At 46.2% G+C, this 26013-nt stretch overlaps 2 protein-coding genes across 11 annotated transcripts; one reads left to right on the forward strand and one right to left on the reverse strand.

Annotated features, from left to right (window-relative positions):
• Window positions 1-5807: 5807 nt before the first annotated feature.
• On the forward strand, window positions 5808-11058 carry LOC116232397 (ankyrin repeat domain-containing protein 40-like). 2 transcript variants are annotated; one of them, XM_090122033.1, is made up of 5 exons: window positions 5808-6317; window positions 6805-6953; window positions 7549-8022; window positions 8537-8712; window positions 9300-9404. In XM_090122033.1, exons 1-5 carry the CDS (start codon window positions 6190-6192, stop codon window positions 9306-9308), a joined length of 936 nt encoding a protein of 311 aa, XP_089978159.1. In that variant the 5' UTR covers window positions 5808-6189; the 3' UTR covers window positions 9309-9404. The 2 variants fall into 2 exon arrangements, with proteins under 2 accessions (XP_089978159.1, XP_031454550.2); XM_031598690.2 differs by having other exon boundaries at window positions 5811-6317; window positions 9366-11058.
• Window positions 11059-11412: 354 nt separating this feature from the next.
• LUC7L3 (LUC7 like 3 pre-mRNA splicing factor) lies at window positions 11413-25946 on the reverse strand. Of its 9 annotated transcripts, XM_031598683.2 has the most exons (13): window positions 25748-25946; window positions 22336-22402; window positions 21542-21581; window positions 21161-21305; window positions 20509-20583; window positions 20322-20426; window positions 19639-19800; window positions 18893-19176; window positions 18180-18340; window positions 13396-13536; window positions 13185-13290; window positions 12697-12762; window positions 11413-11860 (listed from the first exon to the last, which is right to left on the reverse strand). In XM_031598683.2, exons 1-12 carry the CDS (start codon window positions 25844-25846, stop codon window positions 12738-12740), a joined length of 1410 nt encoding a protein of 469 aa, XP_031454543.1. In that variant the 5' UTR covers window positions 25847-25946; the 3' UTR covers window positions 11413-11860; window positions 12697-12737. The 9 variants fall into 9 exon arrangements, 8 of the variants coding, with proteins under 8 accessions (XP_031454543.1, XP_031454545.1, XP_031454542.1 ...); XR_004167683.2 differs by having other exon boundaries at window positions 12697-13290; XM_031598685.2 differs by lacking the exon at window positions 12697-12762.
• Window positions 25947-26013: the final 67 nt, after the last annotated feature.

Below are 26013 nucleotides of genomic sequence, written 5' to 3' on the forward strand. Positions count from 1 at the left end.
CAAAGACTAAAAAGGTCAAATGTTGGTGATGCATTCATCCTGCCTTACATCGGGATTGTTAGTCTGGATAACAGCACCTAAGGACACTCTGGCAAAGGGTGCAAACAGGAACATTGCCAGTCTTGCAGCACCGCTGTTCTGCATACATCAGAGATGTGACCCTCACTGCTGAACAGATACTTGGTTGTTGGTGGTTGTAGTGGAAATGCTGAGTCAGGGCCTGAAGCACCTGGTGGGAAGGCAGGGCCAACCCAGGGGAGCTCAGGTGCATGCAATGTACCTAACTGATCAGCAGAGATGGAGCCAGGATCCACCCTTCCCAGCCCTCATTTAAGGGCTGGCAGGGGGAGGTGAGGGCATCTTGCTGATGATCTCTGTGTACCTGAAGCTTTCTAAAGGTAAGCAGTTTTTCTTCCTTTGTTTCTGTGTCTTTGGTTGCTGCATTTGGGCTTGTTCTCATTTGCTGTAGCTTAGGGTCATGTTGCTCTGCTGTTATTGCTGTGCTCTCCATCACATTATAATGTTACAGTATTTCAGTGGCGATCTTCAGATTTTCTTGCTTTCAGCTCTATTTGAATGCAAACTCAGAATAAAAGTGCCAGTGCTGGCCTGATGTAGGCTCAGCTCATCTTTCACCAGAGCATAGGACATCCTTCCAGGAAAGTGAGTTAATTTAGTTCCACATGTACTGCTGTAGGAGGCTAATGAATATCATTAAACCCATTGTGCAGACCCACTTCAGTCTGCAAGTGACCCTAATTCAACCTTCCTTATTTATTTTAAGGAATTTAAAGCTGGGAGGAAGCCACTTGCTGAGACTCACGCAGCAGTGGCCATGAAAGGCTGCAGTCTGAGACTCTGCTTCCAACCCCACAGGCACTGTTTGCTTTTCAAAAACCTAATTTAATAGAGAAGAGTCTTGTTGCTTTTGTTTGTGATGTGAGTCAACTTATGCAAGCAGCACAGCTTTAACCTGCTGTGCAAGTGCTGCTAATTTAAGCCCCCAGCTCCCATGTTTCCCCCTTGAAAAGCCAGAGTTTGTACTGAATTCCTTGAAACTTCCATGTGCAGGCAGTATCTCGTCACCACTCTGAGCTGCTCCTTTTAGGAAGTTTACAGACCCTTCAGTGAAGGAGGTCTGAGCTGCAATATTGTAAGGTAAAATAAAACTGCTGCAGATTCACCTGTCTCTGTGCTTCGTTGCAAAGTCAGCTGCAGCAGAGCAGAGGTTTCACCAAACCCCTCAACCTGCAGCAGCTGGGGGCCTCTATGGATAACCTGGAAGTGCCAGAGCTTCTCCGAGGGTTTAGTATCCAAAACTCAGCTATAAACAGTAACTAATGTTCACAGAATGGAACTATTTCTATTTCTGCAAATACCATGAAATCCTCATAGTCAATTTTGTCTTTTTGGAATTTAAATCTAAATTAGGACAAAAATCATCCTAGCTGCAGAGTTCTTGCCTTCGTTCTGCCTGGCTGCACACCCCCACTCCCGGGTCTCACTTGCAGTGCAGGCTGTGCCTGGAGCAGCAGCACACCCAGAGCTGGGCATCTTAGCAGCCCTCAATACTGAGCTGCTCAGCTTGCAGTGCTCTGTGTGCTCCTTCATCATCAGCTCCATGACATGCTGTGCCCTGCGGAGCCCAAACCTGGGTAAGGGCCGCCAGCTGCAGCTCCTACATTTGCTTTGGGCCACTGGCACCACTACTGGAAACACCCAACGGTGACCAAATGCAGACAATGGTACAAACAGGGCATGGATCTGAGCGCACAGGCAGCTGGCAGGTGCTGCCTGCCAAGCTGTGATGCTCAGCTTCCACGGGTCTTCATGTGTGGGACTCCTGCCTGCCCTGCTGCCAGGATGTTTGTCTGTATTTCGTGGCTTTTTTTCATTGCTGTTCATTCTGATTTCAGCTTATTCAGTGCACATTCTCCTTTTAATCCTTCCCAGTGTGCAGCATGAGGAGTCCACCTGCAGCGCAGCGGGACCTGATGAGCTGCAGCGTTTGCTGTTTGCTGGCAGGGCTGGAGATAAGCAGCCCTGATGTGACGGCACAGCAACTGCAGGTGACGTTTCAGAGATCCGCGTGGTTTAATCGTTCCTGTCTCCCTGGGCGTGTTGTGCTCACTGTGCTATTGAACCAATTGTAACCAATTGCTGGGGCTGTGTTTTACTGGTGAACGCAGCAGGCCTTCTGTGAGTCGTGAGGTACAAAGGAACTGCAGCATCATTAGAGGCAAATGTTTCAAACGTGTTCTGTAATGAGGACCTGGTTTTTGTTTTTGTTTTTTTTCTCTGATGGAAGAAGATAGTGGATATTCTCCTGACTTTAAAGCAGAGTGGGGTGAGTTTGTAGCCAGTCCCGCCCAGTGCTTGGTTTTTCTGTTTTTCTTTAACTTGAAGGCAGTTCAGAGCTCTGCTCCACAAAGCAGCTTTCAGGAGCGAGTTCAGCTTCACATGGGAGCAATGTGTGGACTGCTGCAAACCCAGAGGGCAACTCAGCCCTGAGTGCTGGTTTGTACTGCAGGCGTCCTGCTGGCACAGCTCTGGTTGTGGGGACACTTGGGGCAATGGGATTCCTTGTGGGGCGCTTCAGTTCAGAGGGGTGAACTCTGGCCAGGCTGCCTGGAGTGGGATGGGAGGATGTGGGGCACCCTCACAGGACCTTTGCTCTGCTCTGCCTCAGGCATGACAATGAGCTAACCTGTGTGCCTGCAAAATCTTCACATCACCTCTGCTACCCACGGCTGGAGCTGTGACTGCAGCTCTGTGCTTACAAGCAGCTCTGTGTGTGCAGTCAAAAAACCAGACTTTCCATACGCTTTTGAACTTCATAAAGTTATTTTTAAAGTGATCAGATTTGTTGACATGGAATTATTATCCACCTGGAACCCACTCCTTGCTCTGCCATCTACTCATGCTGCTGCTTCAGAGTACATCCTTGGTTTGCACTTTCTCAGCGCCTTCTGATTTCTTTGAGGAATCGCTGCATACCAGTGGGGTGGCCATAGAAAACCAGGTTAGTGCACAGTAGGGGCTTTCATGGCTGCTAATCTTGATGACAAAATTATGCGAACAAACACTTCTTGTGTCACCAATATATATTATGTAAAACCTTGTGACTTTGATTATGCGTCTATAATACAGATTAGTCTGTTTGGGTGTTTGGTGCTGACCCCCAATAAGCTCCTAAAGTATTAGCAAGAATTTGCGAGTGACAGGCAGGCAGAGGTGCTGTTCTGCCTAATCCCATTCTCAAAACTCTGACTGTGTGTCTGAACAGTTTCAGTTCTTTTCCTTGTAGCACCGGGTTATTTCCTTCTCTGCTCCCTCCCCGTTGCCTTTGCCCTTCTCTCCGCTGCTTTGATGTATCACAAACCTTGGAAGATTTAGCAAACCTTGTGGATTAGAGCCAGGAAGACAGCAAGAACAAATTTAGAATAGGAGGCAGAGAATGTACCAGCTGAGAGGTGATGCTGTCAATCTCCATGGAGACCTCTTTAGTTACAGCTTTGCTAATTACTCTGTGGAATTGAATAGCGTCTGGTAGAAAGCCCATCCAAGTCAATGGAGAGCTCCTAATTGAGGCGTAGCTTCAGCTGGCTGCACCTCTGTGAGGAGTGCGCAGGGCAGAGCTCCTGAGTGCCACTGGTTATAACTCGCATCTGCGGCTTCCTGTGATGGCTAAAAGACAGCTGAAGGGGAATCTAGGCCTTGCTCTGGTTTTCTGCCTAGGGCAGGATCTCCTGAAAGAACCACAGCCCCACAGGAACAGGTGTAGGCCTTGCCTCAGCAAAGTCCTTAGTGTTGTCTGTAAATGCAGGTGAGCTATCTCCAGCAGGGTCCTGCTGACAGCATGTGGATTTCCTACGCAAGCCGTCAGGAGCTGAACTTGCAGCAGGCCCACGGAAACATCTTGGCTCCAAGCGCACAGGCAGGACACTGAACAGGAGCCTCGTGTGCCCCGAGAGGCCACTGCCATGGCCTGGGAGAGCGAGGGAAGGGTCTCCAGGCCTGGGCAGGGAGGAATGCAGCAGAATGTCCAGAGAAAAGCCAGGGATCCCCTCAGCTGCTTGGCTTTCTGGGTTGGACACCGCTCAGCTCAGAGGGGCTTTGGGCCCAACCCCAGGGCAGAAGTCTGGATCCACACTGCAGCTCGGGCTTGTCACTGCTCCAAGCCAAGCTGGCTTTAGCCACTAATCCACTGAACAATTTCCAGTTGTTATCAGAATCTACCAGACTTCTTAACCACAAGTCCCTGAGCTGATGTACCACCCCCCTCAGGTTCCAGTTCTGTTTGTTCGGAGGTGATCTGTTCGCCCTGCAGATAGGAACAGTGTCAAATTAACAACTGAAAAAAATATATAATCTGCATAATTTTTGAAGGGATTGGTCAGGCTGAGCAGATCAAGCAAAAATGAAGGGAAGAGGAGAACATGCTGGAAAAATATGAGAGCTGCCCTCATTCCCAGCGCTTTGTACCACCATCTGTGCAGCAATTCCTACTCGGCAACTCGGTCAGAGGAGCTGTGAGGTTAGGGCAAAAGAAAGGCACTGAGTTATCTCAGTCAGTGTGAGTATTGGGCTTGGCTTTTAATTCATTTCACCTTCATTCCCAACCAGCCCTGCCATCTGCCTTCCCCTTAGTGCTCTGTGGCTTTATAGCTGTGTGTGCAGCTGTGCTTTAAGTGTAGGGATAAGCCCAAAGTGTACCTATACGTTTTTCAGTACCCTACTGCCAGTACAGGGCTGGTGAAAGTCCTCCGAGATGTTTTTTGGGTAGGAATTGGGTGTTTCAAATGCAGTAATACAGCTCTATCAATACTCATTAAGGAACTGGGGGTTAAACCCTTAAAACAGTGCTTAGTAATAACATTAAATGGCTGAGAGGTTGGTTAAAAGAGCTGGGCAATTAAACTTGAAATGCAGAAGGAGCAAAAGACTTCACAAACTTTAAAATAAGAAAAAAGGAGCTCAAACCTGATGGTTTCACCAAAAAAGGAGAAAAGAACGCTTGCAGAAGCTCAGCCCCAGCCAGTAGTGTGCAAAAAGACAGCTATTAAGTTAGCCAATTAAATCCAGGAAACTCCTGAGGACAAAGGATGGCTCAAGGATGAGGACGGGTCCCTCGCGGCTGCTGTGAGCTGCAGGCTGTCAAACTGCCTCACATCTCAGCTCTGCTTGGTGCTGCTGTGTTCCACTGATACCCAAACGGGGGTGAACGCAGCCAGCGAGCACCTGTGAGCCCCAGCAGAAACCAGCTATCCCTGCCTTGGGCTCCTCCTGTGCCTCCAGCTGTGGCTCAGAGCAGGGGCTCGGCGTGCTGCTGAAGGCCAAGGGTGTTCAGAGGGATGTTCAGGAAGCCGACTGAATGGTGTCTTTTGGCAGCTGAGCCAGCAGCACAGAGTGCGGATCCCAGCTGTGTCCTCAGGTGGTGGCCAACGGCTGCCGCTCAGTGTGCGGACACGGGTTGGGATGGCGGGCTGTCGGCTGACAGAGGGGAAAGGAGGGAGGAAAGGGCGAGCTCTCGGCTTCGCTCGGGTGCGGGGCGTGTGTGCCAGCGGCAAGAAGCGGGATGAGGGCGAGGCTGGGCCGAGACGCGGAGCAGGAAGGGCAAAGGCGGCAGCCGGGAGCGCCGAGTCCTAATCCTCTTCTGCGGCCTTTCTCGCGGGAGGAAATCTTATGACTGCGGGCAGAGCCGCGTTGCGTAACCGCGCGGTCGGTGCCGCGCAGAGCCTGGCGGTCCGCGGGGTGCGAGCGGCGCGGGGCCGGAGCGGGGAGCGCAGCCCGGCGGTGCCGCACTGCCCCCTAGCGGCGAGCCGCCGCACCGCATGGATTCGCGCGTAGGGGTCGCTCGGAGCTGCCGCGCCGCGGTGCCGGCCCCGAGCGATGGGCCGGGAAGGAGCGGGAGCTGCCCGCGGGGCAACGCGCCGCCGCGTCCCGGCCGGCCCCGATCCTCCCGGGCGGCGGTAACGGGACGGCGCGGCCGGAGGACGACGCGCGGCACCGCGCACAAAATGGCGGCGGCGGCGCGGGGCCGGGCTGGGGGCGGCGGGGGCCCGGCGGAGCGGCGCTGAGCGGAGCGGAGCGGAGGCGGCCACCCGGCCCCGCGCAACGCCGCGTATCCGTGACGGGGTCCGCGGGTGCGGCGGCGGCGCCGGGGGAGATCCGCGCCCGGGAGAGGCGATGAGCGGCGGCCCGGAGGAGCTGCAGGAGCGGCTGCGGGAGGCGGCGGCGCTCGGGGACGCCGAGGAGGTGCGGCGGCTGCTGGCGGCGGGGGCGGACATCAACTCCCGCAACGAGATCGACGGCTGGTGAGCGGCGGCGCGGGGCCCGCGGCGGGATGGGCTGTGCTGTATTGCGGGTTGTGCTGTGCTGCGGGACGGGCTGTGCTGTGCTGCGGGATGGGCTGTGCTATGTTGTGCTGTGCTGTGCTGCGGGATGGGCTGTGCTATGTTGTGCTGTGCTGTCCTGCGGGATGGGCCGCGGCCGCGCGGGGTTCCGCCGCGCTGTACCCGAGGAGCGGTTCCTCCGCATCCCGGTGTGACACGGAAAGAAACGCTGAGCTCGGAGGCTTCGAGATGCCGAGCCGCCCTTCCTCCCGCTGCCACTGCGCTGGAGAACAGCGGAGGGGCAAAGCGCGGCTCGGAGAGCATCGCGGCTCTGGGGGTTCTTAGAACCGTAGGAGCGGAGCCGAAGGGACCTTTCCGGGCCGCCCGGCCCGCGGCTCGAGCCGTGCCGGGAACCCGCGCCGTGTGCGCTGCGCCCCGCGGGCTCTGACGGCGCCGCGTCCCTCCGCAGGACCTGCCTGCACTGGGCCTGCAAGCGGAGCCACGCGCCGGTGGTGGCGCTGCTGCTGGACGCGGGCGCCGACCGCCGCATCCCCACGGGCGCGGGGCAGCTGGCCGAGCAGCTGACGGCCAAACCGCACATCCGCAGGATTCTGGGAGGTACCGCCCCGTCTTCTCGGTCTGCAGGGCTTCGTCCCGCTCGGTGGGTCCGCGCGGCTCTGGGTCGGGCTGCATCCGATTTCCGTGGCCGCCTCCTGCGCGATGGTTTCGCTGTGCGCCGCGTTCCCAACTCCTCCTTCGGCTTCCTGCAGGGCTGCGGGGCGGGACGAGGCCCGGAGCTGCATCCCCTCACCGGAGATGCGCGGTTAACAGCCTGGTGTGGGCTGTAATAAACCATTTACAGTGCTGCATTAAAAGCATTGCAAAATGGGATATAGCGAAATAGCACTGGTCAGCTCTGGAGTAACAGGAACTGCACTTCTAGAAATGTCGTTTTTCAATGGCTTTTCTTCTCCCACTTTGTTTTAAATAGTACATCTCAGAGATATTTGTGTGTGTTTGTCCTGATTTTCTTTCATTTCATAGCCACTTGTCTTCCTGATGTTGCACCCTTACGATAATTATTATCCTTGTATTGTTTACCTTGCACTGTGGTGTATCTTTAATATGAAAGCTATTCAAAATGAGGGAGATGCATTTGGTAACACAGTGGCTTTTCTCTCTTTATCCCCTGTGCCCCATTGCTGAACTTCAGTCACAGAAGAAGAAAAGGACTGTCAAGCAGTGAGTGCTGTGACCCCCCCCGCTGCTGCCAGCTGTCCGGCCGCCCCGCCATTCCCTCACAGCTGTCCAGATGAAAGCCCCCCGCACAGCTCAGCAGAATCTCCGAATGAAAGCACTTCCATCTCTCCAGCTTCCCAGAGCGAAATCAGTCCTTGTTCCTCAGCAGCTCAGGTTGAAAGCGTGTGTGCATCCACACCGTGCTCCAGTGAGGACAACCTTCCTGCTGCAGCACAGCTGCCCATCCCGCCGGCTGTGCCCTCAGCTGCAGAATGCACAGAGCTGGGGCTACAGAGCAGCTCCTGCCAGCCCCCAGCACACAGCTCTGCTCTCTCTGTGCCGGCAGCACCCAGCCAGGCTGTGCCGCTGAGCGGCCGCCCACCGCCTGGGCCTGCGCCTGCATTTCAGCCCTTCTTCTTTACTGGAACTTTCCCATACAACGTGCAAGGTAACAAAGGGGAATTTTCATCCTTCTGGTGCACTGTTCCACATTTTTGTTACTAGTGAAGTTAAGGATTCGTTCCAGTTTCACAATGTTGACCAGAGGTGGGGATGTTGATTTCTTTGGCCACAAATCCACAGATAATACACAGAAGTTTTTTTTCTTCCTGCTCTCGTAAGAAAGAATAACTGCTGTACTGTATCTTAAACACAGTGATGCTTTGCACACTCTATGCCTCTACTCCTGGAAAATATCAGTCGTTATGACTAAGCAACAGAAAAGCTCAAATTTTGCAAAATATGACGTAGCACAGAACAGAGCACGGGTAGTTTGGTGGCAGCACTGTCAGCATGCGCCCTTCAGCTGCAGCTGCTCTGAATGAACGCTTCCCTTCATTGCACAGTGAGGTAACAGACACTGCACTGTACAACCTGAGCTCAAAAGATAATTGTAATATTGTAGTTTGGTTTTCTTCAGTTGCTAGGGAAATAATTAATCAGTTTTTGTTGTTTTAAATCAGAACTTGTGCTTAAGGTGAGAGTGCAGAACCTCAGAGACGACGACTTCATTGAAATTGAACTGGACAGACAGGAGCTGACGTACCAAGATCTGCTCAGAGTGAGCTGCTGTGAGCTGGGCGTTAATCCTCAGCACGTAGAGAGGATCAGGAAGCTACCAAACACAGTGCTGAGAAAGGTAGGAAGTGGGGTGGGTGATGATTTGACCGTGTGCTTTGCAGGCACCAGAGAAGATATTTCTGTAAGTAATCAGCAAAGTGTGACATGTTAAAAAACGAAACCGACTTAAGCTCACAAACTTGAGAGGACAATGGACTGGCCCTGCACCTCACTTAAAATACTCTTGTCAAAGAGCCATTATTTCAGCTCCTCAAGCACATGAAATGTTAGATCTATTTTTTTTTTTAATATATCAGAGTACATTAGTGTACTACTAACATGGTTGCTGTATAGGGCTTCAGTATTAGCTTGTTTAAGGAGAAAAATACTAGGGGAAGAAATACCAGAAATTGGTATTTGCATAATTTATAGGTAAGTCTTTAACAAACAAGCATTTCTTATCGTCCAAAAGTTCTGTAGTTTGTAAAGGAAATGTGTTTGGTCCCAACTCTCAGTTCAGTTACATAAACACAATCAAATGATAACAAGGTTCAAGTGAACAAAACCATGTTTTGAGAGCGTGTACTGATAGTGCTGCTTTTTGTCCTTCACGTATTCCCATCACTGCATCTGAACTTCCCCAATTTTAGTTTTCACTTTCTTTAGCTACTGTAAGTGCGTACCAAGTATGGCCAGGTATGTTGAGGGGCAATGCTGTTCTGTCTTTGGAAGGACAAGGATGTTGCCAGGCTGCAGGACTTCCAAGAGCTGGAGTTGGTTCTTGTGAAAAGCGACAGCTCTCCCTTCAGAAATGCTGCATCAGCTTTGACTGAGAGACCGTGCTACAACAGCAGAGCCTCAAAGCTGACCTACTGAGTGCCAGCTGCAGCAGGAGCCTGGAAGCACAACAGTCATACACTGCTGCCTTTTGGGGGCAGCGAATGGGCATCTGTGAAACCTTAAGTTATTGTTAGGGCTAATATTTTAACTAATAATCTGTCTTTGGTATTTAATATTCCCCTTTATTTTTTTTACTTGATACTATATTCAGATAATTCAGGGTACCTCATTTGTATACTAAGATCACATGCTTCCAATGCAGTTAAGTTCTTCAGTTGTATGTAGCAACAGAGGGCAGCAAAGAAATTCTGCAGAGTACTCCCACTTCTTGAACCAAGCAGGAGCTATGGAAAAGACAATCAAGCAACAGCAGTGTGCATATGCACATGTGTGTATGTATGTAAAAAACTTCCTGATTAAGTTAAATTGCAGAGTGTATTTGGCACCCAGCCAGCAGCTGCTCTCTAAAAGCAGAGGATGTGCAATTTCTTAATCTCTTCTCCCTTCACAAAGCTTAACCAAGATGTGACTGTTACTCATTTTTCCTCTTTTCCACAGAATTTTAAGTGCGTGTATTGAATACCACTTAAATACCAAACTGTTTTTGTTTTCATTTGAGAAACAACTTTCATATCCACGTTCAGGCCCAGGACTGCAGTGCAGGAGCAACATGGACAGTACCACGTTTAGGAAACAGGACCAAGCAGCAGGCACTGCTTTGGGAATTGTACCAACCAGCCCGAGGCACCTGCACTCCAAACACAACTGCACCTCAACAGTAGCACAGTTTTTTAAGGCTTTCCTTGCCCCAGTCTGCTGCAGTGCAGACCCTGCTGCCTTTAGACAAAGCTGGCACATAGCTGGCAGCACAATGCCCTGCTCCCAGCATCACTCTGCAGTGCAGTGTCCTTGGAGAGACACTGCTAACAGCACACATTTCAGAGAAAAGCATTGAAGAGGCACCTGCGACTCTTCTGTTCAAGCTTTCCATTAAGTTACTTGGGCTTAAAACTCCTGCTTAGTGGACTGAAAACAATTACCATCCCTTTCCCCTGTTCCCTATCACTATGAATGCACTGAGCATTCCTCTATCCAGGAGCTAAAGCCCAGACCCAACTCCTTGTAAGCTAAAGACACACTATGAAACAGGGATTCCCAGCTTGGGCTCCCTCTTTGTTCTTAGGAAAGGCACTTTTACCATAGCAATTACATATTCATCTGTATGAGATAACTTGGAGACTAGCTCAGATGACGTGCAATAACTGCTCAAAACCTGTACTAGGTGTTATTTACTTTCTCTCAGCTCCTGTATTTAGGATGTCACTGTGAAGGCTGCCTCTACTAATCACTGAACATGTAGCTGTAGGAGCAGCTAGTCTTAAAGCTTCCTTTGCTCTGGTTTCTGCAAGGAATAACTGTTAACATGAGGAAACTAAAACTCTCATTGTGATTTGACTGTAATAAGAAGTCTATGCATTCAGAGAAATATTTTTGTATATTTTATGCAGTTTGATAAACTCTAAGGCACACTACTTCAGGGTTATTTCCTTTTGCTTTCTTTGAACAATAAACTTGTTAACAACAACTGAAACAAACTACAGACGTTACTGTTCTTCCAACAACTGTTGACAGTGCTACAAACTTATACTGAACTGAGCTCCATGAAGTAGGGATGTTTCCCTGCCCAGATATCTGCCCCAAGGGGAGGGCAGGACAACAGGGGACAGAACCAGGTTGACATTTCATCACCATTTTGAAAGAAGAACAATAAAAAAAAACACATAGCAGTACATTTTTAAACAAGAAATAAAAGTCGTGTCAGGATGCCAAACCACAGAACAACTGAACATCCAAATTAATGGACTAAGCTTGAAGACACAAGCAGATTTATTAGGAAAGACTTATTTAATACTAAACGTTAATGACAGAGACCATCAAATTTGTAACAGAAATTCAAAGATACTTTATTTCCATTTTTCATATATCAAGAAGCTAGGAATACCTTAGTTGTAAAAATGGGATTTGTTTTAGTTTGATTCACACAAATACTAAACATTTATTTTTGTGTTTTAAAGTCCAAGAATGAAAACTTGCAATTAAACACTGAGCAAGCCATGTGTTCAGGTTATGTTGGTTTCTTATCTTAAAAAGTCTTAAAGAAAAAAAAAAAGGATACAGGACTTATATTCTCAGTAGCATATATGCTATCAACACATCTTTCTGAGCTCTGGGAGGAAAAACCAGTCCTGAATTTAATTTTATAAAAAAAAAATCTAACTCAACTTATATTTTTCTACGCCACTACAGCTTTCTTTCACCTCATTTTAAAGCAGATCTTCATGTTAAGCTGTCTTCCACCGTCTTCGCAGACTCTTCACGTAGCAGTCCTACAATGCAAAATGTTGGGAAAGCAGACAATTAGGCAACGCAAAGAGCACTGCGTTCACCAGCTCTATTCTGGCCCAGTTGTTAGCTGTCATCTTAACCCTACAGAAACGTCAACACTGAACAACATTGGCTTTAAAAGCAATAACGTAGCATTAACGGTTTAATGACCAACAACACACGTTCAGGATTTCTGAGCACAGATAGCCAAGCTGTTCTAACAGCTTCTGTTGCAAGAAACTCATTTATCAGCCGTACTCTCCATTGTTAGTTCCTTATTTCAGGAATACAACTAAAGAAACCTCAGGTAAAGGAAAACTATGTCAAGAGTTGGGGAAAAGCTTCCAAGTATCTGCATTTCCTAACGTTTAGCCATTTGATTTCCAACAAATAGTTTTTCAGCATACACGCTTGCCACGAACATCGTAATAGTTTTCTGGCATTTGACTTTGTATTTCTATTTGCCTTCAAACGTGGCATCAGCCATTCCACCTGTCTGTGCTACGGCTGATTGCAAACTCTCCTACGCAGTAGGAAATATTAAGCACATACCTCTTAAAGACTTGAATTGCATTGAAAGTAACAAGGCGATTATTATGTAGTGTTTATTGCATTTTTAACTCTTTAAAGATATCTAATTCTGGGCACCACTGCATCCCTACACACAGTTGGAAGAAAATTCCGTTCTGTTAACATCAGATTTACAGTATTCACACAATACACGAGAAGTCCTTCTCACTATCTTGAAAATCAAAAACACAACAGTAAGCTTAAAGATTACAGGCAACAGCATTCAAACATGGATGTGGGTAGAGAAAGGAGTACCTGGCATGAGTACCTGCTTAGTTTGACTGAATCCTTGATTTTTAATTTGGCTTTTCATGGGCCGCTCACAACACCAACGCTGTGTGAGGTATGGTAGTCAGCTGCAATAATTCATAAACCCTACACTTCCATCAATCCAATGCTACTGGCTCTCGAGTTACAGAACAAACTGCATTAGAATGCAAGGCAATAAAGCAAAAAAAAAAAAAAAAACTAGAAACATCCTTGACAAAGAAATACTAGCAGTTTATATAAAAACAAAGTAGTCCAACATGTGCCTCAAATATTAAGCATTAAAGCAAAAGTTTCTGCTGATGTACCAACACAATATGGACTTAAATACAAAAACAGTTCAACTTTTTTAAAAACGATAACAAAATCCCTAAAAATAAAAAAAGAATAATTAATTTTTCTATGGTGACTATATTACAATATGTCCCAAAGAGGCACACTAATGGGGGCACGAGTCTGCTACAAAATAGCTGAGACAAAACAATGTACCTCAAAATGTTTTGCAGGACTACACTGTCTTTTCCTTCAGAAGGTGCTTTAGTATGTCTTCTTACTTGGCTTAGTTCCATCTTCATCTGTGCATACTTACGCTGCACTGTTAAACAGTAACAAAAAGCCCTAATCAAAGTTTGAAATAATGCACTTACCTCTGTCTGATCTGAGGTCATATCAGATCAGTTTTAATTGGACTGAGTGTCACCTTCAGATTTAATGTCTTCACTGGTCCCATTGACCTCATTCTTAGTATCACTCTCCTTCGAGTCTGTATTTGTGTCTTCACTCTGTTTTTCTCGACTACTGGACTTCACACTACTTTTTTTATCATCAGATCCCCTCTTTTCTGCCATGAAAGAAGACATTGACCATGGATTTCAAAGTAAAAACAAACATTGCACATGAGATACATTGCATTAAAAAAAAAAATCGGACAATTATTTCCTACAATCACAGTATTAATACTCAAAGTCATAGAAATGTCTTCAAGCTAACATCCTGGAAGGGACAGGGTACCACAAAGTGTCAGAGGGGACAATACAGGCTGGGGGGCACAGGGGGAGGACAGAGCTGACAGAGGCAGCAGCACAGCTGTCTGCTGGAAGGCACCGACTGCGGGCAGCACAGACATGGCATTGGGCTTCCTTACTTGTTAGTGTTCTTCCTTGTCTCCAGCTTTAATTGGTGATGCATGGGGATGATGCATAAGTGCATTATTTTGCCCAGTTTAAAAAAAAAAAAGTCAGCAACCCCAAGCAATCAAACATTCAGGAAACAAGCAGTCTTAAGCACAGCTAGCTTTGAAGGCAGAGATCACAGTGACAATCAAAGTTAACTTTACTGGACAGCACATCACAGCAGCTGTGTGCACATCAGCATTATTGATCCTCAGTTTTGAAAGAGTTTGGACGGTACATAAAAAGCACCGTATTCCAAAGGCAAAGAAACAGCACAATGGGAATGACCCCACAGTTTCATCATCAGTTAGAAAGCTGGCTGGCACTGAGGAGCTCGCTACCTGCTGAGAAACGCATCTTTTCTTTAGTCATCTTCAAAGAAGGAAGGAAGCCAGAAGTAAAGTATTTCCATAGAAAGAAAAATGTTCAGTAGCAGAGCTGTGTGCCTCGTCTGTAAATTCTGTGTTTCCAAATTTAATAAAATATCAATTCTTCCCGTATTACTACACATCATAATATTCAACCCTTCATAAAGGCACTTCAGAGAGAAAAAAATCCAAACAGAACCACCTCTCAGATGTTACCATACAGAACATTCATGCTTGTTTTTCCAATTATTTCCTGCTGCCTGGGTAATTAAAACAAATATATACAGGCACATATAAATCCATCCCCAAAACAGGAGCATACAGACTAAACACTCTGAAAGTTATTTTAAACAGCATTACCACCTAGACTGGTGTGACACACTTTTGAACTTCAGAAGACAAAGCAGAAATTAAGCTTCAGGAGAGAAGCATCACCCCAGCTCTGCTGCTTTTAACACACCACCAGAGGGAGGGGAAACCTCCACACAAATGAGGGCAACTGCCTACAAACACTGCTACTGAGTTCCACCTGCAGCAGCACAGCCAGCGCCGTGCTGGACACAGCACACAGTGATGGCCACAGCACTCCCTGAGCAACTGGCAACGCCGCATCTGTCTGCCCTCCGTTTGCAACTCCGCAGGTAGATTGCACTCTAACTAACCTTGTTACAAAGTCTTCTTTTTGTGTCTTATAGGTATCTCCGATGCACACGTAGATCCACTGAGGAATAGTAGTCTTGTTTCCCCGCAGAGGACTAGTAGTCAGTCCAATAATCTTATCTTCTGTCCTATGTAGATACGGCAGATCTTAATAGCCCTATGGATGTGCAGTGGGCAGGGTTTTGTTTTGTCTTTGTTTCTCAAATTAGGTCAGGAGGGATAATTTTGTTTGAGATTAAAAATGACTATTAACCTGTGGCACTCCTCTAACCCCTCTGATGATAGAACAGTTCTACTCCAGCAAAGTTCCCATTTGCCAAGCAGAACTGACCAACAGTTCAACCAACTGCAATTTTTTCCACTCCTGGTGTATCTGCAAACAGTTGCATTCCCTCACTGTATTCCCCATCAGTAAGACTTGGGTTTTGTTGAATAAGCACATACAATTAGCTTGCTGTTGGTACTCTGCATACATTATTTTAGCTGTGGTCTACTGTGTATAATCACACATTGACTTTGCTTCCTGATTCAACACATGCACATTTTCCTATTTGTCTGTGTGGGAAACTAATATTCTGTAAGAATTCTTACCAAGACACTGCAAATAGTTTTACTGCCCAGAGAATGAAAAGCCAGCCTGTTAAAACATGATATCCTCTCTTACTGACAGTTTGAGTGCTTTGATGTTACTTACTGAAGTTTAATGACTAACAGGAAGACAAGCATCAAATCAATGATTTTTTACACAAGTTCATGAATCCAGATTGCAGGAGATAAGCCAAGTAGAAGTGGCCTGGTGGCACATTCCAGCATTAACCCTTCATGTAATGAAGGTATTCAAACAATTTCTCCCCCCCTCCCCAACTATTTATACCACCTATGCTGAGATTAGCTTACATAAATAGCAGCTGTGTTAATGCTCAACTGATGGTTATGGTTGGCAGCTGCCTATCCTTTAGCAGATGTTTTCCTGTTCCTGAAACAGGAGTTTGAAATAGCGTGCCTCAAATTTCATACACTTCCTCATATAACCATGAAAGTCACTGTATGCCACAGCACTTTGGCCAAGAAAAAGCCAGGACTTGTGAGTTTTCAAAGCATGGTTGTGATTTAATGTGTAACAGTAGGCAAGGCTTGGGTCTGTGCCCTGTCTTTTTCCTGCTAGATTCATGTTCAAAAAGCAGTTTGAGATTTCAAGATGAAAGGCACTCCATGTGTTACAGTCAGGCCTTTGCTGCTTACTTGTATAAATTCAAGATTAACAGCATATATAAAGACAATCCCATTCTGAAGCCAGTATTTCCAACAGAGCAGTGAGTTAAGGCTACCAGAGTGAGTAGCCAGCCTCACACTGCAGATACACGAACATCCACAGCAAACTGCTGAATTAAATGCCTACAGTTAACAACAGCATGACAATGTAACAGTGTCAACAGCATCACTACATAATTCAACATTTGTTTCTTAAAAACACCAACTGTCCTCCCAATTTTTTTTTTTTTTTTAAATTCCTCTGGAGAAGTGCACAAACCTCTGCAGCATTACAGTCCTTCTCAAAGGCCTGTTTATATTTCTACACGTTGCAGTCAGAAAAACAAAGCATAACTGATTTTCCCATCAGTGGGAAGTGGTAGTGGTGTCACAACTCATTTCTAGAGGAAAAAGGTAGCAAGCAGCAAACAGAATGGACACCAAGGAAATCAGTCACGTTTAAACTGGAAATCCTGATATGCTGAAGAAAGTTTACTAGCCTTTCTACTTATGGAAAGATGCCAGGAAATAAATGAAAAGCCATAAGCCCTATGAAACAGAGCAAATTTAAATAAGATGAGCTATTTATATGCACAGACAGACACAGAAATTGAAGAGCACAATCTACTCAAAAGAGGCACAGTATCGGGTAGGAAGAAAGTAAGGAATGGATAGATATGAACTATCACACTGAGTTTGAACTTAAACACCAGACATCGGCTCTTTTGCCAACAAGCAGGCAGCAAAACAAAACAAAAACCCATTCGCCAATAAAGGGTGCAGCAAAATGAGAAAAGAATCAATGCTAAGAATATGGCATAAACCAGGAAAAACAAAATGGTCCAAGAAAATCAGGCAATGGAAAGGCATGAAGCATCACCTACTCTACAAGAACTGGCCCTGGACCAGGTAACTATGGGGAAGGTCACAGCAAACAGGCCCAGGTAACATGCATGCAGCACCTTTCATCGCAGAGAGCCTCAGGAGTACCTGAGCAACATAACATGAGTGCTACACCCACTGCTGTCACTTAATTCTAACGATTAAGTGAGGTGTCTGCTTTGGACTGGACTTGAGTTAATACCCCAACAAAGCCCATCATTTGAGCCAGAAGTTAGTAGTACATTCCTCCAGAAGTTTCAAATTTAAAGTGAGAATTCAGCAATGACCGCAAGTTTTCTGTTCACAGAATGTGAATCTGTCATATACTTCTTCTATAGCTCCTTTCTGACCCCTTCTGAAACTTCAGTCTCTGGTGAGCAGCAGCGAGCTGCCTCTGTGCTGTATGGAGTGCTGTAATGTGTTCTGAGGACTGCATGGCATTTCTTTGAGACTCACCTGAATACTGACCAAGCGAATCTCACTTCATTTAGACATTAAAAAAATGGGGGGGAAGGAGCATGGAGAGGAGGAAAGGAGCAAGAGGGGGGGGGGGGGAGAGACAGCACGGGACTGTCATTTAGAGCAGAGGAATTCTGCAAGATTTATCTTCAACTGCATTCAAAGATTAACAGTGCTTTTAGTTGTCTTCTGAAGAAAAATAAAGGAAATGACAACGTAGACAATTAATAGATGCTACAAGCGGAAACAACTACTGATCTGTCACGAAACACATAAAAGCAAAGGGTAATTACAAAAACATGTGTCAACAGTAAGAACAGAAGAATACTCATTCAAAAAAAAATCACCACAATGCAAATGTTTTTCTAAAGGTAAACAGTCCACAAGTTTTAAAACACATCTAAACCCTGGCACACTTAATTTGCAGACAAAGTAGTAAGCTCTTAATTACTACTGTAACAGACGAGAGGTGGATGCTGGGGTGTATGTATGCACACATATGCATTAGCAATGACTAGAAAGAAGATAATGCTCCAAATCAGTTACAACAACACTTCCAGCTTATCAAACCAGCTCTGATTTGTTGCTAAAAAGAAGCCTCAGTCACTGACTGGAAAACTACAAACTTCTCAGATGTCAGGAAAAGATCAGTTACAGAACTTGATACAAATTCAGCCTTCACACAAACGTACCTTTTTCTTTTGACTTCCTGTCTTGTTCTCTCTCTCTGCTTTTGCTTCTGTGCTTATAAGATTTCCGATCACGGCTTTTTGATCGCCTCCTGTCCCTGCTGCGAGACCTATGTTTTCTTTCTGATCTATCATGGCTTCTGCTTCTTCTCCGGTCACGACTCCTGGACAGTTACAGAAAATGTGAGAAATGTCAATGTCAGCTGGAATTCACAGAACAGAATCTACTTCCATATTCCAATACATTCACTGTTTACAGAAAACAACTATTTACAACAAGACTTAGTATGCTGTATGCAAATATTTCTCAGTATGCAAGACCTGGCTTCACACTGTCGTCTTCATTTCAAACACCCAACCTCATAGCTTAAGAATATCCATCATGAATTGATATCCTTGGAAAATTAAGGGGGGGAAAGCGGAGGAAGAAGAGAAGAAAAAGGAAACAGAAAACCTGCTCTGTCCTTCAGGAGCAAGTGTGCTCAAAGTTCCTCTGTACAACCACTTCACCACAAAGATGTCATCTACTTCCAAAAATGCAGGGAAGGCAATAAAAGTGCACCAAACCTTCTTATCCTTAGAAACAGTAAATGTGTTCTCAATGAGAGAAGAATAGCAAAGCTAACAAATTATTGATGTGGCCCAGGCTGACAGATCAGGTCCACGCAAGACTTTAATGTCCAGAAATACTGACTGGAAATACTCTGTTCCAGTACCTGCTTCGCCTTCTTTCTCTGCTTCTTGATCTCTTGTGGTCTCGTGAACGGCTGCACCTTCTGTCAGACGTTCTGCTCGAATGCCTGCTCCGGGAGCGACTCCTCTTACGCCTCTCTCTATCACGGGCCCTCTCTTTTTCTTTTTCTTCTTCTTCACGCCTTCTCTTCCTTTCCCGCTCTTCTCTCTCTCGTTCCCTCTCTTTCTCTCTCTCTTCTCGTTCTTGTTTCTCTTTCTTTAACCTGTCATCACGGTCAGGTTCTTCTGTCCTTTTTCGTAACTTTTCCTTCAAGATAAGTCCACAGGAAAAAATAAGAACTTTTAAGGAAAACCATTTAACATAACTTACTTTATACAATCCCAGGATGCAGAAACTTAAACTTTCGTTTTGACAAAGGGCATCCCACACAGAACCATCTTCTAAAACCGCTGAAACTGGCATCCTCTCTCACGGAGATTTTATCCTTGTAACTCTCACAAGAATGTAAGCCACACTACAGTACTTAACAACATCCACAAAATTCCTACCTGAATTTACTTCTTCACTTACACATGGAACAACCACATACCAGCAAGAATATCAGTGCACGCACACTGCCAAACGCCAAGAGCAGAATTCTATTTAATCTTTTATATGCACCATTTCTAGAATCTTTCACACACTTGAGAATGTCCACAGGTCAGCCCTCTGTTTACCACAGAAAGTCTCCAAGCAATTTTTACATTCTGTAACTAAAGACATGCTTACTTTTAAATCTTCTACAGTAGCTTTTATTTTGGCATAACCCATGTGCTGTTTTCCCATCAAATGGTCGTCTACCCTGGACTGCGCATCTCCTACAATTAAGAAGGCTCCACAAACTTCACAAACTTCCATTTGCTTTTCCTGTGCTGCAAAGCTCTCAATCGTCTGCAAAAGAACATATTAGACGAAAGAAAAACAAATGTTAGACAGGTGACAGTGAAGACATTCAGAATTTTACCATTACAGTTGTTACTGCTGGCAAAAGCTCCAAGTCCTAACAGTACGGCCTGCATTTGAAGCACTGTATCCACCAGCATGAACACGATAAGAATAAGCCATGTATTGCCACTCCCATCCTACTGGGAGAGAGAAAGCAAACGGCTGTATGGTGTTCAGTTGCTTACCAGGTTAGAAAACAGGAAACTACACCACAAAGTTTAACTAAGACCTGAACTAGCAAAATCTGCACACACACCTGTATGACTGCAGTGTAAATAATTTCCTAATTTGTAAGCATTAAACCCACACTCAAGATAGTACACTAAATTAGCACACAGTAACACGTGTACATTTCATTGTCCAATTCTGCACACTTGCTTTACACAGTCACTGACAAGGGCATTGGGAACGTAATGTTACACCAAATCTGGAATCCCACCTGACAGAACTAACAACGTGTTACTTACTGAAGTTGTAGACCTCAGCAACTCTCTCTCTTCTTTCAATTGTTCAACAAGTTTCATCATTCCTTGTGCCTCTTCCACCTTCCCTTCTGAGCCTAGTTCTTCAATCTGAAGAACAACAAACAACAAGCTAAAACTTTTCAGCAAGTGACAAAATTAAGAGATCTCTGTTACAGAATGTAAAACTCACCTGTTGTAGTAGTACATCAATTTTGTCAGTTAATACTTGAATCTTCTCTTCATTTTTACCAGTAGGTCCCGCTGCCTGCCAAGGGTACAAAGTCATCGCTTATTTAAGTAAAAACAAATAACATGAAATTCTGAAACACACCAGCTGTGTCTTCTCATATTCCACAGGCACTTTGGGAACAATCTCATCCTACCTCTATAGCCATGAGTAGACTAGTCTAACATGAAACACTTCTGGACACAGTGCCCTCCTTGCTGAGTGAAGCAAATTCTATTCAATTCCCCTCAAAATCAACAAAAGCATTTGAGGCCATGGCCCATAAAAACAGAAGTCTAAACTCAAATGCCTAACTGGGACAGAAGGTAAACTGAGGTTTAACAGGGTGAAGACAACACCTGGCAGGTCCCAGAGAGGGGACTGTGTACTGATTCTGAGAGAACAGCACTGGGGAAAGCAGAGAGGGGTTCCTGCTGGCTGACTGCAGTCATTTGGCTTGTCCAATGCCACCAGACAGGCTATCATGGGAACTGACTTATCTACTGAGCATCTTTTGGGAAGCGATACATTTCACCTGGGGAGACAAAGTCAACAGGTAATGTTTTTCATCTTCTTGAGGTAAAATTATTTGCCTCAGTGATTCTTCCAGACTCACCCCGGAAGACTGCTGGTTCTGTGACAGTGCCAAACGAGCATGACCTCTTCTAATCCTGCGTTCTACTTCTGCCAGCAAGCTTTGTAAATAGCGCAAGAAGTCTCTTTCATAGCCCACTTTCATAAAACGAGAGCTCTTCTCATACCTGTATGGTAAGACATTTTTTAAATGAAAGCTCACATCGCTCCCTAGTACACAAGGAACAATGATCTGCTGCCATATTTCAAACTTTTGCTGAAGGTAACAGAGTACTGTACAATTTATATAAACAAATGTTTATACAAATCAATAAGAAGTCAGAGTCTCGTGGGTAGCCTGTTTATAGGACAGTTCAAGCACACTGGAAGCACTGTGCATTAACACAGTGACCAACATACTTACTGTTTACGTAGATTTTCATCATGAATTTTTTCACAAGGACCTAAAAAGAACACATATAAATTTTAAGCTTGCATTCTTGTATGCTGTAATCATACTGTCAGCATTTGTTTGCACATCTATACAGAACACCTTCCTGTTTCTTTTGCTTGGAGTTTGAAAGAAACATTTCAGGAAGAATGCCAATATGGCTCCGTGTCAGAAAACCAAAGGAAATTCTGAATGATGCGTAAAGTTTTCACATAGAAGATAATTTCCAGATTTTCCTACATCAGTAAAACTACACCAAATAATTACTGTAGCCTTAGTAAGGTTTTAAAAAAAAAGGTAAAATGACATATTAAATGTTTAAGAAAGTGCTTTAATTACTCCAGGCATTGTTCTTTAAAATAAAGACTAATTAAAATATTTATCATTAGAGTAGAATTAGGAGATCTGTGACCACAAAGCACAGCCACAGGCAAATTCTCCCACCTTCCTCAGTGGGCTTTCTCTTAGGTTAAATAAGCTTGAAAACGTGCACTGACATTAAGTTTAAACACTGCCCAGACAGCTTAAATCAAAATAGGGGACAACACTTCTAAAGAAATGGAACAACTCCACATCCAATTATTAAATTCACACCATAAAATTAAAATTATTAAATTCCCTGCTTAGAAGTAGGATTTGGAATAAATATTGTTAATAAATGGTGTCACTGACAATTCTAAGAACGGTCATTTCCAAAACATTTTGATAGTAAAGCTATTTACAAATGGCAGTTAGTCCAAATGGCAACAACACGACACAGGTCTTACCTAAATCAGAGCGGGTGTTTGTGAATAATTCAGCTGGGCAAAAGCCACAAAGGTAGTATTTACAAACCTGTCAGGTGAGAGAAAAACAAGCAGCATTTCTTTTTTTCCTCACAAATTGATGACATTTGGTAATTATTTCTATTTTCTAAATTACAAAGTAAAAATCCCCTTTAGCACAGTCTGCAACATTTCTCCAAGTTTTACGCACATCCAGCCCTACCTTTGCTTTACTTGGTGGCAGCAAACACTACAGCCACAGCTTAATGACACAGTGCCCCCAAAATACTACTTTCCATTGTGCTGGCAGTATCTCTTAATGCTAAATATTTAACATCATGGGAAGCCATCACCCATGCGGTACGTTACAGTCCAATCTGGTACTCTCACACACATGCTGGACACAGAGCAGTGACACAGTATTCCTTAAAATACATTTGGAAGGATTTTAACAAATGGGGGTGAATAGAGAGCACCAAAACCTGCCCCCAGCAGCCACCTCTCTGTACTGCCAAGGCCAGCAGCTGTCCCCATCAGCTCAGTCCTCTCTCTTTTTCCACACTAACCATAGACTGCAAATCTGGTTGTGGAGGTCAGAACTGCACTGATGCCCCACGGCCCAGCCTCCCACAACAACCAGCCCACGGCCATGAAAATACCCATTGTTACCCAATCTGAACACCTCTCCTGTCACCAGCTTAGGCCACTGGGGCACCAATAAAGCAGTCAGTAAAATTGTCTATAACCATAACCCTACTTGAGGAATGAAAAAAAAAAAGCAACGGTACTGCCTGCACAAACAAATAACAAAGTGACACTTCAGCCAACTTCCAAAACCAATAAACCAAAACAAAAACGAGCCAATAAAAAAAAGAGGATTTAGAGATTCTACCTCCATGCAAAACAACTTACATGTTCTGGCATTAAAAAAGAAAAAAAGCACGTAACAGACTGCAAACAGATAGTAGGGTCAAACAGCACTTTAAATGCAGCATCTATTCCTTGAGATACTGCTCCTATCAGGGATAACTGCTCCCAGCCATCTGTCCCCCCACCTCCTGACATGCAGTGCTTCCTGCAGGACCCATCACAAGGCAGCACAGGAGATGCTTCACACCACCAGTGCTCCCACAGCACCAGCATACATAAGAACACTCGAACTGAGCAAGTTTTTTAGCCGCTGTTCCAGGAGCAGACCTCACCCATGGCACAGCAATAGGCAGCAAGACAACAGCATGCAGTGCTGATGAGCTCCTGCTGACACCAAACAAAATGCCTTTATGCGGGATGTAGAACTGATTACCCAGGGACACCCTCCACTCCTGAAACATACAGCTGCTAGAATTTCCATTTTTTAAGATTAAAGCCTTTTGCCACATCAAAGTTTTAAAGTAAGAACATAAGCTCTACAAAAGATTTTGCAACGAGAAACACAATGTATTAATACTGCAAATAAACGCTCAGCTATCACTGCACTTCAGGGGCTTCCACACAACCCGTTCCTATCCTGTACCTCACTGCATCTTCCTCACATTTCTGTATCTGCTCACGTGTAACCTACAAACAATGAAGGAAACAGATGAGCTCTTTCTGGTAACCTTCCATAACTGGAAATGTGACACAAACTCTGAATGTTGGTATGAGAGCACAACCGACAGCACACAGGTCACCTGTTGACAGCTGTGTAGTTTGACCAGGGAGGATCCTACCACATACACAGAACAGCACTCAAGCAGATGAATGCATGCTGCTCTCTGAATCCTACCTGCATCTGCTGACTTTCAAAACATGCCAGCATTACAAGTTTAATCTCTCTGGGATGCAAGGAATTAAAGTGAAATTTATCTTAATATTTTAACACCAGCAAATGTCTGCTACAAACCTGTCAATGACTACAGTACCCATGAAAACACTGCTTCAGTGGTGGCCCTATGAATCTCATCAGTAAGGGCAGGAGTGTGCAAACAAAGCAGCAGCTCCCATAGGGATGGAGGCTGCACCTCACAGAGGGGACAAGGGACAGATCCCAGATCCCAGCTGTCCAAGCACTTGTTGCACGCACCTTCTTGTTGAAGAAGGGATGCAACCCTGTTTCTGGAAAGAGCATGCAAACAGCTGAATGGCATCTTAAAGAGGTTCCTACCATTACAGTCAACCTCTTCAGCCTGAAGTTGAAAAAATACATTTCTCTTTTACAAATCTGATTAAAGATAACACAAAGTGCTCCTCACCTTCAGAAATGAACCAAAACCACCCCCTTCACTACTCTAGCCGGGCCCACGTGGCTCAGGCCATCCGCTCTGTATCTCCAGGGCTGAACATCCCCTTTTTATTTTGGGTCCAGAATCAAAAGAAAATACATAACTGAAAATTCAACTGAATAACGATGTTTGGTTAAGAAGCGCAGAAGGACTTCAAGAATGTCGTGAATACTTCCTGAACTAACAGCTCCCTTCCTGACACACACAACTTATCCAGGCAGCAGAAATTAAAAACCAACAACCTCCTGGGATCTGCCAGCCTAGGGCACACAGCGAAGGCCCTTATCTCATGGACTGGGAGGAACGCACACCCACCATCCTTCAGTAACACCCAGTTTCTGGGTGGAAAACAGCACATTCCAGCCTCTGCCACTCAGATACAGCTGGGGACAGCAGCACTTCTCCCAACTTAAATCCGTATGGAGAAAGCTCTAAGCTGGGAGGAGCCCCACAGAGCACAACTGTCTGTGTTCTGCAGTTTGACCCACAGGGACACCAAACACATCTCAGGAATCACATCCCAACTGTGGCACTTCTTTTAAAGCACGCACCGTAGCTCAGAACTGCACTGTGAACAAGAAATCAAGCTGTATTTCGGCAGCTCTCATCCCTGCCAGAGAAATGCCTACAGGAGCTCTGTCATCACTGCCGGCTTTGGTTTTAGTTATTCTTCACGGAAATCGCTCGGCAATACCGCTAGGACGGACGGCAGTAAAAGCCACCATTCACTAACAATCGGCTCTACGGGGAAAGCACTCCCCGGAGCGCGCAGCGAGCCTTACTGGCATCGTTTATTGCGGAAAAGCCGAGGGACGGCCGCGCTCAGCCGCGCTCAGCCCCGCAGCGCCAACAAAGGGAGCCCCGCTCCGCGCCGCGCCGCTCCGCACGCGGTGAGCGCCGCCCTGCCGGACCGCGGCCGCCCGCCGGGCCCAACGGCCGCCACGCTTCCGCTTAACGGCGCCGCGCGCAGGACGCCCGCCCGAGCCGCGGCCTCCCCGCTCCCCGCCCGGATCTCCGCTTCCGGCTCTCGGCCCCTCGGCGCGGCCCGCTGCCCCCGCACGGAGCGCTCAGGCCCGCCCGCCGCGCCGCTCCGACCGGGCCCGGCCCTGGGGGGAGGGGAAGGAGGAGGGCAGAGGCGGCCCCGCCGCACTCACGCTCTCGTGGTCCCACCGCACGTTGCTGCGCTTCTCGTCCGGCGCCAGGTTCCTGTCCCGGCCCATGAGCTCATCGAGGAGCTGCGCGGCCGAAATCATCGCGTCCGGCGCTTCGAGGCCCCGCGCCCCGACCGACCGAGCGAGCGCGCCGCGCCGAACTGACACAGACAAAATGGCGGCGGCGCTGCTCGCCCGGCCCACAATGCACCGCGCCGGGCGGGGCGGGCCGAGGCGGCGGGACGCTCGGCCGAACGGCGGCGGAGCTC

Source organism: Phasianus colchicus, chromosome 20 (genome assembly GCF_987193195.1).
Source record: "Phasianus colchicus chromosome 20, bPhaCol1.hap1.1, whole genome shotgun sequence".
In the NCBI taxonomy this organism is placed as follows: Eukaryota; Metazoa; Chordata; class Aves; order Galliformes; family Phasianidae; genus Phasianus; species Phasianus colchicus.

What these genes read in the sequence shown, in the direction of transcription:
- LOC116232397 (XM_031598690.2), top strand. Translation starts at nt 6,190, where the DNA reads ATGAGCGGCGGCCCGGAGGAGCTGCAGGAGCGGCTGCGGGAGGCGGCG. An exon ending in CATCCGCAGGATTCTGGGAG is followed by an intron (nt 6,954 to 7,548) that starts GTACCGCCCCGT and finishes GCTGAACTTCAG; the next exon opens with TCACAGAAGAAGAAAAGGAC. An exon ending in TTTCCCATACAACGTGCAAG is followed by an intron (nt 8,023 to 8,536) that starts GTAACAAAGGGG and finishes GTTTTAAATCAG; the next exon opens with AACTTGTGCTTAAGGTGAGA.
- LUC7L3 (XM_031598681.2), bottom strand. Translation starts at nt 25,846, where the DNA reads ATGATTTCGGCCGCGCAGCTCCTCGATGAGCTCATGGGCCGGGACAGG. An exon ending in GATGAAAATCTACGTAAACA is followed by an intron (nt 21,306 to 21,541) that starts GTAAGTATGTTG and finishes CTTACCATACAG; the next exon opens with GTATGAGAAGAGCTCTCGTT. An exon ending in TGAAGACATTAAATCTGAAG is followed by an intron (nt 13,291 to 13,395) that starts GTGACACTCAGT and finishes ACTGTTTAACAG; the next exon opens with TGCAGCGTAAGTATGCACAG.